Source organism: Podarcis gaigeae, assembly GCF_964106915.1.
Source record: "Podarcis gaigeae genome assembly, chromosome: 18".
NCBI classification, from domain to species: domain Eukaryota; kingdom Metazoa; phylum Chordata; class Lepidosauria; order Squamata; family Lacertidae; genus Podarcis; species Podarcis gaigeae.
In genome coordinates, this window is record NC_139696.1 from 6,218,323 (window position 1) to 6,238,433 (window position 20,111).

The 20,111-nt window shown below is 47.4% G+C and overlaps 2 protein-coding genes across 4 annotated transcripts in view; both read right to left on the bottom strand.

The window, feature by feature from the left end:
- The window catches only part of ACSBG2 (acyl-CoA synthetase bubblegum family member 2), a 51,349-nt gene extending 45,898 nt beyond the window's left edge, over nucleotides 1-5,451 (bottom strand). Inside the window, exon 1 of one of the 3 annotated variants that reach the window (XM_083720358.1) lies at nucleotides 5,416-5,451. The gene's annotated coding sequence lies outside the window, so the exon portion shown is untranslated. The remainder of the gene's footprint in view (nucleotides 1-5,415) is intronic. The other 2 variants (XM_083720357.1, XM_083720356.1) reach the window with 2 other exon arrangements.
- Nucleotides 5,452-11,730: 6,279 nt separating this feature from the next.
- The window catches only part of MLLT1 (MLLT1 super elongation complex subunit), a 35,366-nt gene continuing 26,985 nt past the window's right edge, over nucleotides 11,731-20,111 (bottom strand). Inside the window, exon 12 of the mRNA XM_083720498.1 lies at nucleotides 11,731-18,797. Within this exon, the coding sequence (XP_083576624.1) occupies nucleotides 18,669-18,797 (129 nt within the window). The 3' untranslated portion in view covers nucleotides 11,731-18,668. The remainder of the gene's footprint in view (nucleotides 18,798-20,111) is intronic.

The following is a 20,111-nucleotide window of genomic DNA, read 5'->3' on the forward strand; positions in this document are numbered from 1 at the left end:
CACATGCACATGACGTCATTTTGTCTGTCTGCGCATACACAAGCAGCGAAACCCAGAAGTAATCCTTTCTGGTACTTCCGGGTCACCGCGGGAAAATGCACAACCTGAAGCAAACGTAACATGAGGTATGAATGAACAGCAATCCATCAAACATTAAAAGCTTCCCTCAACAGGGCTGCCTTCAGGTGTCTTCTAAAGGTCTGGCAGTTGTTCTTCTCTTTGACATCTGGTGGGAGGGCGTTCCACAGGGCGGGTGCCACCACCGAGAAGGCCCTCTGCCTGGTTCCCTGTAGCTTAGAATCATAGAGTTGGAAGAGACCCCAAGGGCCATCGAGTCCAACCCCCTGCCAAGCAGGAAACACCATCAGAGCACTCCTGACATATGGTTATCAAGCCTCTGCTTAAAGACCTCCAAAGAAGGAGACTCCACCACACTCCTTGGCAGCAAATTCCACTGTCGAACAGCTCTTACTGTCAGGAAGTTCTTCCTAATGTTTAGGTGGAATCTTCTTTCTTGTAGTTTGGAGCCATTGCTCCGTGTCCGCTTATTTGAACATGGCTATCATATCACCCCTTAACCTCCTCTTCTCCAGGCTAAACATGCCCAGCTCCCTTAGCCGTTCCTCATAAGGCATCGTTTCCAGGCCTTTGACCATTTTGGTTGCCCTCCTCTGGACACGTTCCAGTTTGTCAGTGTCCTTCTTGAACTGTGGTGCCCAGAACTGGACACAGTTCTGGCTTTTTGCAGTGAGGGAACCGCCAGAAGGCCTTTAGCGCTGGACCTCAGTGTCCGGGCAGAATGATGGGGGTGGAGACGCTCCTTCAGGTCTACTAGACCGAGGCCGTCCAGTCCAACCCACGGCAACGCAGGGATCATTCCCCCAAGGTGGGGGGGGGGGCTAGAACCCTGAGAGATTGAGAGTCTCGCATGCTCTACTGACTGAACAAAAGGTACGCAACTCGATTAACAAGGAACAGTTTAATTAATTAATTAATTTGCACCTGTCTGTCTTTCACATAGAAAGCTGGATTTTACCAAATCAGACCACTGGCCAACCTTATCCAATGTTGCCCACACTAAATGACACCTGCTTTCGAGAAGGTGTTTCGCTCAGTCCAATCGGGAGACAACAAAGTTTGGAACTAAGATCTTTTTGCATGCAAAGCGGATGGCTCTGCTATCCCACAGAAGAGGAAGGAGCTACGATGCACAAAAAGTAGCTTTTTTGAGCAAATCTGGCCCGATATAGAGTAAACCAGCAAAATACTGGAAAATGGGGCAGTTTCATTTACCTAATCTTAAAAACAGCCAAAGCCAGAAAGTGTCTGACCAGACATCGCTGCAATTCATCTTGTTTATGAGCAATAAAGCCTTACCGTAAGTTGCCTTCATTTCATGCACGTATTGTACTTATTGCTTAAATTTAAAATATAGAAGCTAACCAGACCCCTTTTTTTGGAGTGGGGTGGGCAGCAAAACACAGTAGAGGCTAGGAAAAAGGATCGCCTCTCCCAGGGAACATCAAATATGACAGGCTGCAAGCTAAAATCTGCTCATGAGCAAGAAATTGTTGGGTTCCTCATTCTATCCACAAAGTGGAAAAAACTGCTGCAGGTTCAAAGTCTTTGTGGGGCAATGACGAAGTGCTATCCTTGTAAAACCAGTTTTAGGTTGCAGTTCAAGAAGCGGGGTTAAAAATAAAGAAATGCATCTTGTTCCACTCGTCTTTTAGTGTTAGGTAAAGGTAAAGGGACCCCTGACCATTAGGTCCAGTCGTGGCCGACTCTGGGGTTGCAGTGCTCATCTAGCTTTATTGGCCGAGGGAGCCGGCGTACAGCTTCCGGGTCATGTGGCCAGCAGGACGAAGCCGCTTCTGGCGAACCAGAGCAGCGCACAGAAACACCGTTTGCCTTCCCGCCGGAGCGGTACCTATTTATCTACTTGCACTTTGACATGCTTTCGAACTGCTAGGTGGGCAGGAGCAGGGACCGAACAATGGGAGCTCACCCCGTCACGGGGATTCGAACAGCGGCCTTCTGATTGGCAAGTCCTAGGCTCTGTGGTTTAACCCACAGCGCCACCCAAGTCCCCTTTTAGTGTTACAAAGCTGTTAATTGAAATCAGCTGCGCTGAGCAAACTAAGCTACAGGCACTGGGCACAAAAGGTGAGCAACAGCCTGGCCAACACCCACCAACCTTCAAATTAATTTTTCTTTTTAAGAATATGCTGTGCATTTGGAGTTCACCTTGTTGGAGACGCACCACTGATCAAAACAATCTTTTCACAAGCATCTACTTGGCCATACAGTGGTACCTCGGGTTACATACGCTTCAGGTTACAGACTCCGCTAACCCAGAAATACTACTTCGGGTTAAGAACTTCAGAATGAGAACAGAAATCAGGCTCTGGCGGCCTGCTGGCTAAGGTGGTGCTCCAGGTTAAGAACAGTTTCAGGTTAAGAATGGCCCTCCGGAACAAATAAAGTACTTAACCCGAGGTACCACTGTAGTGAACAGAATGCTGGACTACAGTGGGCTGCTGGCAAGCTTCTTATGCTACCCGACGAGTAACAAGGAACTACTAGCAGATGAGCACAGGACGCGGGTGGCGCTGTGGTCTAAATCACAGAGCCTAGGGTTTGCCGATCAGAAGGTCGGCGGTTCGAATCCCTGCGACGGAGTGAGCTCCCGTTGCTCGGTCCCAGCTCCTCCCAACCTAGCAGTTCGAAAACACATCAAAGCGCAAGTAGATAAATAGATACCACTCCGGCGGGAAGGTAAACGGTGTTTCCGTGCACTGCTCTGGTTCGCCAGAAGCGGCTTAGTCTTGCTGGCCACATGACCCGGAAGCTGTACGCCGGCTCCCTCGGCCAGTAAAGCGAGATGAGCGTTGCAACCCCAGAGTCTTCTGCAACTAGACTTAACGGCCAGGAGTCCCTTTACCTTTTTACTAGCAGATGAAATGAGAAAAAGGCTTCCCTAGATCTGCATTTTTGTCTGCAAGAGAGCCAGTTCCCAAGAGAGGAAGGGAAAAAGCAAGTTGTATTTTTCCATCAACACCAGCGACTTCTGCTTTGGAGACTAAAGCCAGCGACAGCAGTCACAGAAGAGAGACACCCACACACTTCTCTCTGAGTTAAAAATGACATTTCCTGCCCTCCTGCAGCAAATGTGCTGAAGCAAAGGTAATTTTTCAAATTCCGGATGTCACACCTAAATGGCTCCTTCTTTAGAAAGCATTGCTTCAAAATGTGGTACGTCGACTCCGGGCTGCCCCTATTCCTCTCCCCAAAACACCCCGGCTGATTCTGCTGAAGGGAGACCTCAGCCCCCAAATGTGACCCCCCCAAAAAAATGGATGACCTCACAGAGGAAAGGGGCACGGAAAACGCTTTGCAAAAAGTGACCGCCTTTCTCAAAATAAGTTGGCTAGCTCGTCTCTCATAGACACATAGGCTTCCATACAAAATACACAGACAGTGGTACCTCGGGTTACATACGCTTCAAGTTACACACTCCGCTAACCCAGAAATAGTGCTTCAGGTTAAGAACTTTGCTTCAGGATGAGAACAGAAATCGTGCACTGGCAGCGCGGTGGCAGCAGGAGGCCCCATTAGCTAAAGTGGTGCTTCAGGTTAAGAACGGACCTCTGGAACGAATTAAGTACTTAACCCGAGGTACCACTGTATAGCAAGAGACAGTAGATGGGGCAGGGGAGAACGGGAGCCCAGAATTTCAGTTTTCGCCCTGCCCTCGCTGCATGAGGGTTGTGGGAAACTGTAGATCTTTCAAATGTGACTTAACAACAACAGCTTTCACCCCCCCTTAAAATAAACGATAATACGAACAGAGTAAAAACGGTAAGTGTAACAGATAAAAATGCATATAAACAGGAAAAAGAAATAAAACGGAGGTACAATGGGGAAGAAAGCCCAGAAAAGAACCACATTCAAAGACTGTATATGAAAAGTATGAAAGAGGGAGAGTCAATTAATTCAGTTCTCAATAAAGCCCATCGTTCCTTGACGATTGATCGATCGTGTTGGCTGCTGGGAACTGGAGTCCCATAACATGGATGTGGAGGGGGGAGGCACAGTTCTGCCATCCTACAATGCTTGGGGATAACTAATCTCCTTCATCCGTCTAAGCCTACCTCACAAGGTTATTGGGATGATAAAACCGGGAGGTTTAGCAGGGGGGCGGGGTAGAGAGATGCAAGCCCACGTTGCTAAACTCCTGCATACCTGAACTCATTTCAGGGCATTATTTAATTCCCTGCAGCTGCTTACAGTTCAATTTCCAGCTGTCCCCCCTTTTCTTTAAGCGTTTAGGGCAGTGTTCCCCAACCTTGGGCCTCCAGCTGTTTTTGGACTACAACTCCCATCATCACTCACTAGCAAGACCCGTGGTCAAGGATGATGGGAATTGTAGTCCAAAAACAGCTGGAGGTCCAAGGTTGGGGAACACTGGTTTAGGGTACAAATGTCTATCAGGGCTGAACATCTGCCACCAGCCACCCCCCTCCCCCCCATTTCTCACAAAGCTTCAACTCACCCCCACCCAACCCAAAAGACCACCCACCCAAAGTAACACTAGAACTGTGTGGACCCCTTTTCCTTTTCTCTATTAGGGACCCTTACGGAACAGGTGCAGTCCCTACAAGCCTGTTTCCTCAATGAGGGGTTTTTCAAGCCCGCCCGCCCCAAAAAACCCTGGAGCTCTTGAAAAAAAGTAGCTGTAAACCACTGTATACAGCCCCCCTCCCAACTCAGAAACCAGTTTAAAAGGAAGAGCCCCCAGGCAACCCAAGCCTCACATGCACCCAATTTAAATGCAATGTGCTCTTCATTTTTACTACCACTACCAGAAGCAGCTATATATATCATTAACTCATATACCTTCACACCTAAGGTCCAAGGGCGGGTTAATATTAAAACAACAATCTTTAAAAAACGGTTTATAATTAACCAAAAGTTGGGGGGGGGGGGACGACGACATGTTTTACAACCCTCTTTTCCCTACAATAAAACCCCAGGGTAGCTTCCTCAAGTATCAAGGAAGGTACAGTAAAACTGAATTGCAACCATTCATATTTATTATTATTATTATTATTTTATAAATCATTTTTGTTGAATGGTTTTATGTTGCAAAAAACAATACAGCCATGCTACCACTAAATATAATTACGAAATAAAAATTACATACATCAATATTTAGTTTATTTCTTCTTTAGCGTCTTATTTCCTCCCAAACATTTATGATTATTAATTGAATGAGTCTGTATTTTTAACCCCCCTCCCACTGAGGCAAATGAAGCACACAAATTGTCCCCAGCTCCAAAAAGTACACATTCCACTCTATAAATCTCCCCCACCCACAAAAAAGGGGGGGAAAACTGATATAAATCTCCCTGCCTCTCTTACCTGCCTGTTGAGAATAGCTTCTGCCGCAGAACAAGCGGCGTGCGCGGCCCCTTTAAAGGCTGGAGGCGTGGCCTGTAAAACGGGGGGCGTGGCCTCGCCCCCTCCACATCTGCCTTTGCCATTGGCTGGAGGACGGGCGGGCGAGGCGGGCGGCGCCATCTTGGGAGCGGGCGCGAGGCTCAGCTGCGCTTCATTCACCAGCCGGCGGCCACGCCCTGCTTCTGCGCACGCGCGAGCGCCTCTTTATGTATCGCTGCCGAGTAACCCTCGGTCATTGACCTCCCCGGTTGGCTGAATGAATGAAGGAATGAATGGGCGAGCGGCTGGCGGCGAATGAATGGGAAGCCCGCCGCCACGTGTCTCTGGATTGTGGCTCCTGGACGAGGGGGGCGGGGGAAGGAAGGGAGATGAAAACCGGAGGCGGGAGATCAGTTTTAAGTATAAGGCGAGTGGCCCGCGGAACTCCTGGCTGCGTGATGCGGCGGTAGTGGTTGTTGCAAGCCAAGTATTATTGTTGTTGTTTAATCGTTTAGTCGTGTCCGACTCTTCGTGACCCCCTGGACCAGAGCACGTCAGACCCTCCTGTCTTCCACTGCCTCCCACAGTTTGGTCAAACTCATGCTGGGAGCTTCGAGAACACTGTCCCACCATCTCGTCCTCTGTCGTCCCCTTGTCCTTGTGCCCTCCATCTTTCCCAACATCAGGGTCTTTTCCAGGGAGTCTTCTCTTCTCATGAGGTGGCCAAAGTCTTGGAGCCTCAGCTTCAGGATCTGTCCTTCCAGTGAGCACTCAGGGCTGATTTCCTTCCGAATGGAGAGGTTTGATCATCTTGCAGTCCATGGGACTCTCAAGAGTCTCCTCCAGCACCAGAATTCAAAAGCATCCATTCTTCCGCGATCAGCCTTCTTTCTGGTCCAGCTCTCACTTCCATACATACATATTTATTTATTTATACATACATACATACATACCCCGCCCATCTGGCTGGGCTTCCCCAGCTACTCTGGGCGGCTTCCAACAAAATATTAAAATACATACTACATAAAACATTAAAAGCTTCCCTGTATGCCACGAGTTGTTTATTTTTGAGGTCTTTCTTTAGCAAGGCGGCTTTAAATTGTATTTTAATCAACTTGTTTTTATTATTGGTTGTTAGCCGCCCTGAGCTCAGTCTTGGCTGGGGAGGGCGGGGTATAAATAAAAATTTCTTCTTATTTTTTATTATTACAAGACCCTTTAACAAAACGCCCAGAAATAACTACAAAATAAACGAAAGCAGTAGCAGCTGAAGTGTTATTTATTTTTTCCCAAGTGCAGCGCAGTTCCTCCCCACCTGCCCCTCCAAGCTAAATGGTATCATCCATGGGCGTTGCCGGGGGGGGGGGAACTGCCCCCGCTAGATAAAGTAAAACGATAGAAATGATATTTAAATACTTAACTGACCAGTCACGTCGGTTCTGCTCCCCCCCCCGCCGCCAACAAAATTCCTGGCTACGCCTATAGTCTCATTTGCTATATGATATCCGTATCCGTATTCAAACGATTGTTCAAGGTGGGAGGCGACACCCGTTATGATTATTATTTTCCACAGAAATACCTGTCATTTTCCAGCGAAATGATCGTAATAGGAAACCTGCTCCCCCAAGAAAAATAATGTTGTTATGGGCACGGTAAGAGTCCCTGTTGTATCCTGTTGTGATTCCTGAAATGCAAGGGCAATGTAATTATATGATGGGAGTTTTCTCCCGGAAATATTTACTGCACTGTATTTACCGTACTTTTCGACCCATAGGACACACTTTTCCCCCTCCAAGAATGAAGGGGAAATGTGTGCGCGTCCTATGGGGCGAATGCAGGCTTTCGCTGAAGCCTGGAGAGCGAGGGGTCGGTGCGCACCGACCCCTCTCACTCTTCAGGCTTCAGGAAGCTATCCGCAAGCCTTGGGAGCCCGGTGGGAGTTCCCGTCGGGCTCCCTAGGCTTGCGGATAGCAGCCTGCATCTCGAAGCCTGCACAGCTCGCCCCGGGCTTCGGTTCCCCAACCTGGTTTGGAGGTTGGCGGCGGGGAGAAGCACGTTCCTCCCGGCACCATCCCCGCAAGCTCGGGGGGCAGCGGGGAGGCGCAGCGTGCCTTCCCACTGTCCCCTGACATGGTTTGGGCTTCAGGCAGATATCCGCAAGCAGTGGGAGCCTGGCGGGAAGTCGCGACGGTCTCCCGAGGCTTGCGGAGAGCTGCCTGTTCTGTGGGCTGGGGGGGAAATAATTTTTTTCCTCTTTATTTCCCCCCTCCAAAACTAGGTGCATTCTATGGGCCGGTGCGTCCTATAGGGCGAAAAATACGGTAATCACTTGCTGTTTTCAAAAACAAAGCCCTTACTAACTAGTTTATTATTAAAAAAAACCAATACCATCTTGCAATTGTTATTTAAAAATATTTAACAATGTTGCTGTTTTAAAGAGCAGAGTGGAGACTTTGGCTATCATTATTAACAGGCTACTTTGTGGATTAGTTGGATATAAACACACACAAAGCACCTTGTGGCTCATTGTCTTAGCCAGGCAGGCTTCTGGGAGTTGCCAGCAGATTGTAGAAGATGAAGAAATCTCCATTGAAGGTTGCCTGGCTGATTGTTTTGGTCTTCCTGTCCAAACTCTTCTGTGATCCATGCGACGGTCACCTCCAGGCTTGACTTCTGCAATTCGCTCTATGCGGGGCTGCCCTTGAAGCTGTCCCAGAAACTCCAGCGGGTGCAGAATGCTACAGCGAGGCTCCTCACGGGGTCCCTGCCATGGGAGCATATTCACCCAGTGCTTTTCCAGCTGCACTGGCTGCCGGTGGAGTACAGGGTCAGATTTAAGCTGCTGCTTTTGACCTTTAAAGCCCTTCACGGCCTAGGACCCTCGTACCTACAGGGCCGCCTCTCCTGGTATGCCCCACGGAGAGCCTCAAGGTCCATAAATAGCAACACCTAGTGGTCCCGGGCCCTAAGGAAGTTAGATTGGATTCAACCAGAGCCAGGGCCTTTTCAACACTGGCTCCCGCCCGGTGGAACACTCTGCCTCATGAGACCAGGGCCCTGCAGGATCTGATTTCTTTCCGCAGGGCCTGTAAGACAGAGTTGTTCCGCCTGGCCTTTGGCTTGGAGCCAATTTGATTCCCTCCCCCTTTCCTTTTCCTTTCTCCTCCTGCGATGAGGCTACATTTTACTATTTTAATGTTTCAATATTTTAATGTTGTATTTTAATTTTGTTTTTAAGTTGTATTCATTCAACTTGTTTTTATTATTGCTTGTCAGCCGCCCTGAGCCTGGCCTTGACTGGAGAGGGTGGGGTATAAATAATAATAATAATAATAATAATAATAATAATAATAATAATAATAATAATGGCCCAGGTCTCACAGCTGTGGGCAATTGCATCCACATTGCACATATAACAGTTTCAAAGCACATGGTTTTTGTCCCAGTATCGAGAACTGTTTCCCCCTCACGGAACTACAATTCCCAGCATCTTCCGCAAGTAAAATAGCCAAGATTCTTTGGGGGGAAGCCCAGTGTGCTTTAAATGTGTATTAAATGAGAAAAGGTTTGAGCAGAAACACTTTGGAAGTTGGGGTGGGGAGTCAACTCATGAAACAAAGTGAAGATTATAGTGAAAACGTTTGAAAAATTAAAAAAGAATATTACAAAAAAAATGTATGACATTGATGATGTTTGTTTGGGGGCTGCACTGCAAGCCCCAACCAGGTGGGTGGGTGGGAGATAGACTTTGGGATTTTAGCATTTATGAGTAATATTTGGACAGCCTTTCAGGAAAGGTTAAATTTAGCCAGAACGTTACCAGTTTATAAACCATTAAGACTTGTTGGAGGTTTATTTTATTTTCCATCTTCATTTTGAAACTTCAAGGCAATTGTACCTCTCAATTAAAAAAAAAAACAGCTGGGAAATTTGGGAAGAATATTCCCAAAAACTGTTCTGCAACTTGATTTTTTTGTGTTTTTTATATTGTGATTTTTGTGTGTGTGAACTGCCCTGAAATCTACAGGTACAGGGCGGTCTACAAGTTCAATAAAAAAAAATAAAATGTGCTGCCCCACTGAATCCTGCCGCCGAGGCAGTTGCCTCATGGGCGGGAACTTGGATGAATTTTGTGCTTACGTTTTAATGGCAGAGTCAAACGCCGAGATGCAGTTCAAAACCAGGGCACAACTGTTAGAGGGAAGATGTGTTGAGTCACAATTATCTGTATCTTTCAACTATCTCCGATTGTTCATGGAGTTTGTCATGCTAAAAGGCACAATCTCTCTCTCTCTCTGTGTGTACGTATACAATATATACCGTATTTTTCGCTCTATAAGACGCACCAGACCACAAGACGCACCTAGTTTTTGGAGAAGGAAAACAAGGGGGAAAAAATTCTGAATCTCAGAAGCCAGAACAGCAAGAGGGATCGCTGCACAGTGAAAGCAGTAATCCCTCTTGTTGTTCTGGGTTCTGGGATAGCTGCGCAACCTGCATTCGCTCCATAAGACGCACACACATTTCCCCTTACTTTTTAGGAGGGAAAAAGTGAGTCTTATAGAGCAAAAAATACGGTATATATTCTCTCTGCTATGGTGGTCTTGATAGCACTCTGCTGTATCCGATTTATGAAATGGAACCTCCATATATCAAGGGAGTCTACCTCTGTATTCCATTCCGTAGAGGGTGGGCGAGGAACCATTGCTTGAGCGCTAGCTACTGTATGTTCTGCCTGTGCTCTGCTTAGGTCCCGTTTCTGGCTTATGTGTGTGGTACGGAAGCTGTACTACCCAGGACAAGATGGGGTTGTGCAGAGTTTTTAAGGCAGCAGAGAGCATTGTTGGCTGCCCCACTCTCCACCTTAGAGCAGATTAATGCTACAAGGTGCCAGAGGAAGGCGCTGGACATAGTAAAAGATCCATCGCATCCTGGTCACTGTCTCTTCGAGCTCCTGCCGTCGGGACGGAGATACAGGACGATGAAGACAAGAACGAGCCGTCTTAAGAACAGCTTCTTCTCCAGAGCGATCTCGGCCTTGAATGGGAAGCCTGGACTTTGAAAGTCATCTAATCTTCCTTGCTGTATTATACTGTATTGTTTTAATTAGTGTTTTTTTTAGTTGTTTTGATTTTGTGTGGAGTGCCCTACCTGGGTGGATGGAGCAGCCAAGTAATTTCGTTGTCCCTGACAGGGGGCAATGACAATAAAGCTATTATTATTATTATTATTATTATTATTATTATTATTATTATTTCTCACACAACCAAGATGGCTGCCTCCCGTTCCAAGTTATGGGACATTGTTAGTAGAGGCAGGAAGCATAGTTCCCCGTACACCACCCCTTTTCGGGTTTTGCATCCTCCACAATGCCACAGACCTACTGGCATTTTTCCGGGGCAGTGTGTGTGTTTGTGTAGAGAGTGGGAGAGAGAAAGGATGGTGGGAGAGGTGGTTTTCAGAGGTGGCCACCTTCATAACGTTTCGAAGAAAAATGTACTCCGATAAATTTGGAACCCACAGGAAGAGATGGGTGGGAACTTATGGGGGAAGTAGAGTCCAAAGGAAAAAGGCTCCAGCTGAACCTCTAGGTCATGGGTAGGCAAACTAAGGCCCGGGGGCCAGATCCGGCCCAATCGCCTTCTAAATTCGGCCCGCGAATTTAAAGACTATCTGCAGAAACAATGTAAAATTAATGAATGTTAAAATGATGTTGGATTGAAAATAAGTGGCATTAGCAACAAAGTTAATAAGAATATGCAAAAATGAACTGATAATGGATGAAAATATAGAGTTATAAAATGTGATGATATAGAGTTAAGATAAATGAAAGAGGGTTAATGATTTGCTGATTTGATTATGTAAATAGGAATACAAGAAGGGGAGGTGTGAGGTCAAAGAAACAAGCAAATGAGTTTCATGTTATGAAAAACGGATTTGCTTTTTAATTTTTTCTTACTTTCTTTTTGTCCTTTGTATGTTGTATTTTTAATTTTCTTTTTTCATGTATTTTTGTATTCATATTTTTGTAAAACTTTAATAAATATTTCCTAAATTCGGCCCGCGGACGGTCCGGGAATCAGCGTGTTTTTACAGGAGTAGAATGTGTGCTTGCATCTCTGGGTTATTTGTGGGGCATAGGAATTTGTTCATTCCCCCCCTTTCAAAATATAGTCCAGCCCTCCCACAAGGTCTGAGGGGCCCTGCTGAAAATGTTTGCTGCCCCCTGCTCTAGGTGGTGGTGGTGGAAATGGAGACCATCAAGAGAAACATCACAAAAAATGCCGCCGCTTGTGACTCTCTCACCTTTATTTCATGTTTTCTTTTTCCTATAAAACTCCTCCATAAATTTCACAAATTTAACAAAACAAAAAAAAAAGGCGTAAAAGTCAGGACAAAAAAACCCCCAATCCCTTAACTTATTACAAACATCCCCCCCCACCCCTCCCGCCTTTCCAGGTTTCATTTCGGAATAATGGGCTAGGCTCATTTATTACACCAGAGCAAAGAACTTCCCTCCCCCCCCCCGCCCCAGCCCCAAAGTACTTTTAATATCCTCTGTACATAGACCAGGTATTTAATACCTTTGCTTCCAGCAGAAGACAGCCTTAAAAAAATTACACACCAGCGAGAGGATCAAGTACTCCGTCGCTTCCTTCAAGAGTGCAAAACTCCCACCTCTTTTTTTTTTGTTCTCAAGGCCTTTACACACTCATGACCCCCCCCCACCCCCAGCCAATTAAAATTAGATATGTGTTATGACTATTCAAGGAGCATGGTTAGGGATATGCGTACTTTACAATAAAAAGGGAGGGGGGAATCTGAATACAGCAACCTGTATACATTATATGCATTTTTTCTTAATTTGCATATTGTTCTGGTATTGCTAATCATGGGGGGTGGCAAAGAGATATGAAAAGCCCCTCCCGTAACCACAGGAAACCTTAGCTAGCCCTCACCAGACATTTCCCCACCTACTGGTAAGAATACAAACTGGAATCTTGCCGATTTTAACTTCTTTTTTGGGGAAAAAGGAAAGTCCTGAGATTCTCAGGAAGATTAATTCCGGAACTGACAGCACCTTTCATACTCAGTTCTGTTCTAGCACGAAATGGCAGTGGACACACAACTTTTAACACGACGGACAGATTTTCCTAGGATGCTTCCAAGACCAGAAGCATCTACGATTGCGTGCAGGGAGCGCAGATCTGGCCATAATTAAAAACACTTTTAAATTCCTATATCTTTCCATGGGTGGGCGCACCTCCCCTGTCGAAGTAGCAGCGGTGTTTCCAAAAAAATCACCCAAGTGGAAACAGACTGGAGAGCACTTTTGGCTTGCTGTTTGGACAGAACATGGGGGTGGGGGGCAAACTCATGGAGGGCAGAACTTTTTTTGGGAGACGGGTCCCACTTTGAGCGATGAACTCAGACCCTCATCTCTTCCCAACGGCTGCTCATGGGGGAAGAGGACACAGCAGCTGAAATGGGTAACTGGAACAGCCGCCTCTCTCTCAGCTGGTTCCAAGGTTCTTGTGGCTAAAACGCTTCCTTTAAGTCATGGGTACAGCAGATGGAAGCTCTCTAAATCTCTGCTGAGTACCAGGAATGGACACCAGGCCTGCAGGGAAACCCAAACAAATTTGGAGCACAAATCTTTCCTTCTGCCTGGCACATTTAAAAAGGGAAGTCTGGTGGTGGAGGGGAACCAAACACTTTTGAAATATTTGTTCTGAGCAGTAGCTAAAATTAACATTTGCTGCATTAAAAAGGGTGTTTCCCCACTAGAAACAAAACATTCCTTCCATTTCTACCGTTCTTCAGCTCAAGCAGAACTTGCACTCTGGCTGAATTGCACCATCCGCTTGTTCCTATTTTCATTTTCAGTCCTATTTGCTAAGTGGCAAAAAAGAGACCAGACTTAAAAGCAATCTGGTAGATGAAGCCAAGCTGCGAGTCTGGCCCACCAATTTCATCAGTTAGCCTTGGGAGGCAGCCAGCTGAAATGGCACAGCTACTGGGGCCTGACATAAGACCAGGTTGCTACCCCCTCAAATCACAGAAGGCCGGGATCTCATCTGACATGGCAGAGAGTCTCAAAGGCCAAACTTCATCTACCGTATTTTTCGCTCTATAAGACGCACTTTTCCCCCTTCAAAAATTAAGGGGAAATGTGTGTGCGTCTTATGGAGCGAATTGCAGGCTCCTTGGCTTCAGCAATAGCAACGCGCTCCGGAGGCTTCGCGGTGCTTTCGCTGAAGCCGCCTGAAGCCCCCGGAGCGCAGCAGGAACTCCCGGAGCATTCCGGGGGCTTCAGGCAGCTATCCACAAGCCTTCGGAGCGCAGCAGGAGTTCCCGCTGCGCTCCGAAGGCTTGCGGATAGCCGCCTGAAGCCCCCGGAGCGCTTCCCTCTTGCTCTCCAGGCTTTGCTTCGCTGGGGAGGCGCTGCACAGTTTTCCCTCTCTGCGCAGCACCCCTTCAGCGAAGCGGGAGGAGAAATGGAAGGGGCTCCGTTCCTCCTACCGCTTCGCTGAAGGGGCACTGAGCAGAGAGGGGGAGAATTCCCCCCCCTGTTTTCCCCCTCCTATGGTCCGGTGTGTCCTATAGAGCGAAAAATACGGTATTTCCTATTATCTGAGCGCCTCCAAAGCTCCACATGACTGTAGGGGCTGCCTCCTTTCTTTCGTGCCACACTTGTCAGAATATTATACATGTGCTCAGCGCTGCCATGTGTATTCATTTATTTCATAAAATTGTGTACACTGCTTGATTGTAAAAACCTCAGAGTGGTTTGTGGACCCTTGAAGCAAGCCTTTAAGTTGCCACTCTACAGTGTTGCATTTCTGCTTTTAAGAGAGCCCAGACCTACCCGTTAAATCTTAGCAGCGCACAGATGGCTTAAGAACCTCCAGATTGTAACACTGCCGCAGGGAATCATACAAGCAGCCGTTTAGATGCCTGAATCAGGTACTGTGCAGCTGTTAACACTGAAACGTATCTATAATAATTATTTGAATGGAAAACGGAAAGAGCCCATGCTTATAGCTGTAGGATTTTGTGCTCCAAGATGTATAGAATCCACTCCAGACTCTTTTTAAAGTGGCAGCATTGCATATATTTTGCTTTCCCCCAAATTTCTCTTAAAAACAAAACAAACAGGGGGGAAATAGCTTTCAAGTCTCTAAAATTTCCACATCTACTGAAAACACTTCCTTCCCCCTCCCCGCCCATCCCACAGCTTTAAAACTCCTAACATCTCACATCTACTTAACACCATTGGGCCAAAATGAAGAGGACAAGCAGGATAAGAAGATTTAGGTGGAGAGAAAGAGAGAGATAGATTGGGTTTGCCCAACCAAAAACACCATCCATTTTAACCATTCCCCGAAATAGGCCCTTTAATACAAAAACCGAAAGACAGGTAACAGGTAAAGCGCTGTCAGTTTCAAGGAACGAAAGAGGAAGGGGAGGAAAGAGAGAAAGATCCTAAAGAAGACACCCATTTGGAAAGACCCCCACCCCAATTCCTCACCACGCTTCCCTTTGGGGCGATTTTTCAGACGCCAGAGATAGGTAAAACCATCCAGGCTCCTCATCTATGTTACAGCTACCCATGGACGCTCTCACTCAAGACACGCGCACACACAAGAACACCACAATGGACCCACAAACACAGCAGCCATTCTAAGAGAAAGAATCTACAACGGAATGAAGGAGGAGGAGGAGGAGGAGGAGGAGCAGCATGGAACACCAGTATCATAAAACCCCAAGTCTGCTCAACTGGCATTTGGGCTCCAGTCCCAGCTGTAAAGCCTCAAAGGCTTTTGGAAATAAAAAGGAGGAGGTTCAGAGGTTCGGGTGGGGGAGAAAAGGAAGGGGGGGAAATCAGATCACAAGGAAGTCCTTTGGTGACCAAAACAGCTACGAGGGGCACCAATGGGGTGCGAGGAAGTGGGGTTCGTTCTTTAAAAAACAAAACCTATAAAATACATTTCTTAATAGTGGAAGAAAACACCCTCCCCAACTTCTTACAAATGTTCATTCCGCGCCCCCCCCCCGAGCGATTAATACTTAAGTTTCGGGCGAGGCTGCCCTGACCAAAGAGAGCCCCCACCTCTTCTCGCTCGCCCAAGAACGCAGCTGCCTGGCGGGGGGCAACATCGAGGAGGAAGCACGGAGGGGAAAGGCTTCTCCGCCGCCCCCCCTCGGGTGCCGTTTGTTCTCAAGGCAACTTCCAAACGCGAAGACACAACAACATCTGGAATGAATGGATACTGGCAAAAGCGGAGTGTTTGGGGAGCCGGAGAGAGCTGGGGGGGGGGGGGGTTTGACAAGAAATGCCTGTTCTTGCTTTGGAAAGGAGGAAGCCTCGCAGTACCCATGGCTGGAAGTGGGCCTCATCCTGAGGCTGCACGGCATCCGTGTTGCCTGCTAACCCCAAGCACAGCAAGGCAGCGGTGCTGAGCTCCAGGGGTGCTGCAAGGTCCTTGTAACAAACCCGGGGGCACAAATGTGTGTGGGTGTATATCTATACGTATACATACACACGCTCAGACATATGTATACACACAAATTTAGAGGCGAGCCAGCTAGAGGCACGCCCCAGATAAATTAATTCAGTTAAATCCCATCCCAAATCATTCTCTCTTCAATTCTTTTAATCCCAATTCCATTTCCCCCAGCAGATGCTGCTCAAGGTCAATTTGCTTCCTCAATTACGTCCCCCATTCATTAACCTCAAATCATCTCTAGGTAAGGGTTACATTTAAAGTTATTTAGTCTCTTCGATCATCCTGCCAGGTGTTTTAAGAATTGGTTCTGTGTTTTATTTAGGAGTAGGTCCCTCACCTGGGTAAAGAGTGGTGTACAAGTAAATTTTTGCCACACTGGGAACCCCTTTCAGCCTAATTCATTAGGCACCCAGAAACGCTTGGGGAACTTTGAGAAAGAAGCCCCCTTCCTCCACTAGCAGCGCCCCCATCAAAGCGGAAGCACCTCCACAAACACAGAAAGCTCTCCTACTATTCTCTGTTGGCACAGCAGAGTCTTCTCTGGAATTCCCCAAATTCTGAGGCTCAGAACGACTGGCCAGATACGAGACGCAGCTGAGTCATTGCAACACAGCAGCTCTGGAAATTGGCATTTTATAAAGACAAACAAGTCACACGGACAAGAAGTTAAAAAAAGGAAAGCTCAAAATAGGATTCGGGGTCAACATGACCTAACGCAGATCAGCTTATTGCCACATAAGAGTTGTAAGTTTTGCATGGGGTGGGGAAGTGGGGAAGGAACCCAGAAGAGACTAAGACTGGCAGGTTTAAAAAACACCACCTCCACCCCCCCCAACACAGCTAGCGTGACTCAACACACAAAACGCAAAGCCCCCCCCCCCCCCCCCGAGCACTCACTTTAGGACTCCTAAGAGAGCTCAAAGCGAAATCTTCTGGCCACCCCCCCAATCCCACCTGCCGCAACACAAACAGCATCACCACCACCATCAGTAGTCCTGTAACATTTGGCAAAAGATTTAAGACTCTGGTTTGGAAGGTAAGCTGCGCCTCTAAAACGCTAAAACCGTGTGTTTTTGCGTATGGGGGTGGGGAATTTCTGCATACTTCAGGGTCTTCCCCCTACCGGATAAACCCCCTGCACCAAAACTTAAGCCAAGCAAGGAATACTGACAAATATTTCAATTAGTGTTGTCCAGCACCTGCCAAAGTTTGTTTTCGAAACCGTGCAGTTGTTTTAAAAGGAAGAGGAGGAGAAAGACAAGCTCCTCTGAGTTAGTTCGTCTCTCCCCCACCCCTGGGCCAACTGCTTTCGCAGAAAACGGGGGGTGGGGGTGTGTGGGTGGGTGGGGAATGCTTCTCCGCAAAACAGGCCATGGCGGTAAACGCGTTTTGGCAAAAGGTTATTTGAACACTGATGGCAAAGAAGGAAAAGAAAGAGCAACACAGATCGGTCCCTTTTGGACAACGGAGGGAGAAAAAAGAGAGAGATCTTCAGGATATTTGCTTGGTTTCCATATGCAAAAAAAAAAAAAAAAAAACTGCCCACAGGTATGTTGAAGAAACAGGTCAAGCTGTACTTTACCCCCCGCCCCCATCTGCCACTGCAACTTTTAAAAAAACGAAACGGAAACAGAAACGAAATATCAATGCCCACCCCCCCACGCAAAACCCCTACACAACCCCTTTTGAGACCTTAAGACCCAATTAGGCCCTTCTTACACTTATATATATATATAAATGACATATATATATATGTATACGTCATTCATATATACATATATATGAATGACAGGACAGGACAGCGTACAGTAACATAGTCCTTACAGTTAAAGCAGATCAAACGGGGGGAAAGGAACAAGGCTCTTGTTTGCGGAACCGGATCCAGCACCACATCGAAAGCCTCAAGTGCGAGATGGCAGGCGCCGTCAGTGGGCGCAAGTACGTTTCGGAAATCGTCCCACACGCAGAGGAGCAAGCTCAGGCCGGGGTGCCGCTGCACCTGGGACACAGAACCCGCCCCGCAATACTCCACTGGCCCCAACAAGGGTGGCTGTCCTCCGGGCAAGTCGTGTGATTTGGCTGCACCAACGCCTGCCCTGATCTGATCGGAACGTCTCTCCATGTGACCTGGGGTGAGAGGCAGCGGGAAGAGGCAAAGGGGGGGTGGGGGGGGGGCAAGCCTCGCGACGCCTGCAGGCCGGGTTGTTTTTCACGTCCGTAGGTCCCGCGCAGAAGCGGCAGCTGAGTTTTATCCCGAACTTAAAAAGAGGATGCCTCAAACGTGCATTCTTTTTCTTAAAAACACACACACAGAAGAGAATCTCGTTCTAAAATTTAAAAAGCCGGAATTAAAAAACAGCAACAACCAAACAACCAAGGAGAGCGCGGTGTCGCGGCTAGGACCAGCGCAGCTTTTACTCTACCAGTTCCAAGCAAAGCTTCTGAAGCGAAGGAGGACAGGCCCGCTAAGGGCGAGCGCTCGGCTGAAGCCCAAGAGGAGGAGCGTGGCTGGTGGCGGCAGCAGCAGCAGCAGAAGCGGCGGCGGCGGCAGCAGCAGCAACAGCGTGTTCCTAGAGCGTGGCTGATCCCTAAGGCAGTGCTTCAGGTGAATCGAGAGGATAAGGCGGCGGCCAAGGTCCACGAGTCCATTTCCTGGTACCGAAGAGACGGGGATTCTGGTTTCAAAAAAAAGCGTCCAGCTTCCGGAGCCAAGGGTCACGTAGCCACGGCCTCCAGGTAGCTCTGCAGCTTGCGGACAGTCGTTTCGTCCAAGGAGAACAAGTCAAAGTCGAAGGTTGTGTTGGTGACATTGAAATGTCCGGTTTCCTCAATGAGATTTACAATCTGGGCCGGGGAGGGAAAGGATCGGAGTTAGACACAAATATTCTTTTTCCCCCCTTATTAAATTTTAGAATAGTCATTTAAACCACCTTAAAATATCAATGACTTCCCTTCTTCTCTCCCCACGGTTCATTTTGCATAACAGAAATCCCCGCACATTTTACATAAACTAAACCATTCAGTATTCCATTATTACACCCACCAAAACTTATTTACGCAGTTGAATTTATCTTAATGCTGCCAGCGTTTTCAAATGTGCACAATTTCCCTCCATGCATCCAATAAACATTTTCCAATCTTCTTTAAACGTATGTTCTTCTTGTTCTCTTATTCTATATGTTAGGTCTGTGAGACACCAATATTCTGTGCCAACGCAACACAAGAGAGTTTGTTCTCTGCCCTTACTCTCTCTCTCTCTCATTGCCTGTCCCACCGTGGAAATTCAGACAGGGACCAATCGTTCACACTTTGCGCACCCCCCCCCCCCACTTCCTTGCTCTGACCTTCTTGTCTCCATGAAAGGCTGCTTTGCGGAATAGGACACAAACTACCTTGGCTGTATCACAGCGGAACAACAAGGCAATAGCAAACTGGGAGACTTCAAAGACTGGTACCTGATACAGGCCTGGAGATTCTTATCTAAGTCCTGCTGGCAGAACACTTTCCTGGCTAGAGATGCGTTTATCCCCATTAGACATTACTTGTGGGCAAGGCTAATATTACAGTGGTACCTCGGGTTAAGTACTTCATTCGTTCTGGAGGTCCATACTTAACCTGAAACTGTTCTTAACCTGAAGCACCACTTTAGCTAATGGGGCCTCCTGCTGCCGCCGCGCTGCCAGAGCACGATTTCTGTTCACATCCTGAAGCAAAGTTCTTAACCTGATTTCTGGGTTAGCGGAATCCGTAACCTGAAGCGTATGTAACCTGAAGCGTATGTAACCCGAGGTACCACTGTAGTTCAAGCGGGATTGCTGATTTGAAAGGTGTGAAGACAGCCGTGGCAAGGCAAAGGCAGACCCCACATCTGCCTGGGGGCAGGAACAAGAAGACTCGCAAAAAGTCTTCCCAGGACTTCAAGGGGGGGGGGTTAAAATCACAGAATCACTTCATCAGAAATCTCCCCGTCCTTTGCCTCCATGTAGTTATTAGGGGGGCGGGATGCACTTCAGTATTTAGCTTTCAAACTGCTAGCCTATCCAACTTTTGAGACCCGTGTGTACTCCCAGGACAACTTCTGTTGAATTTGCAAGGCCACAAAACCAACAACAACAACAACTACTACTACTACTACAGGTTACAGCTGGAAATATGCAA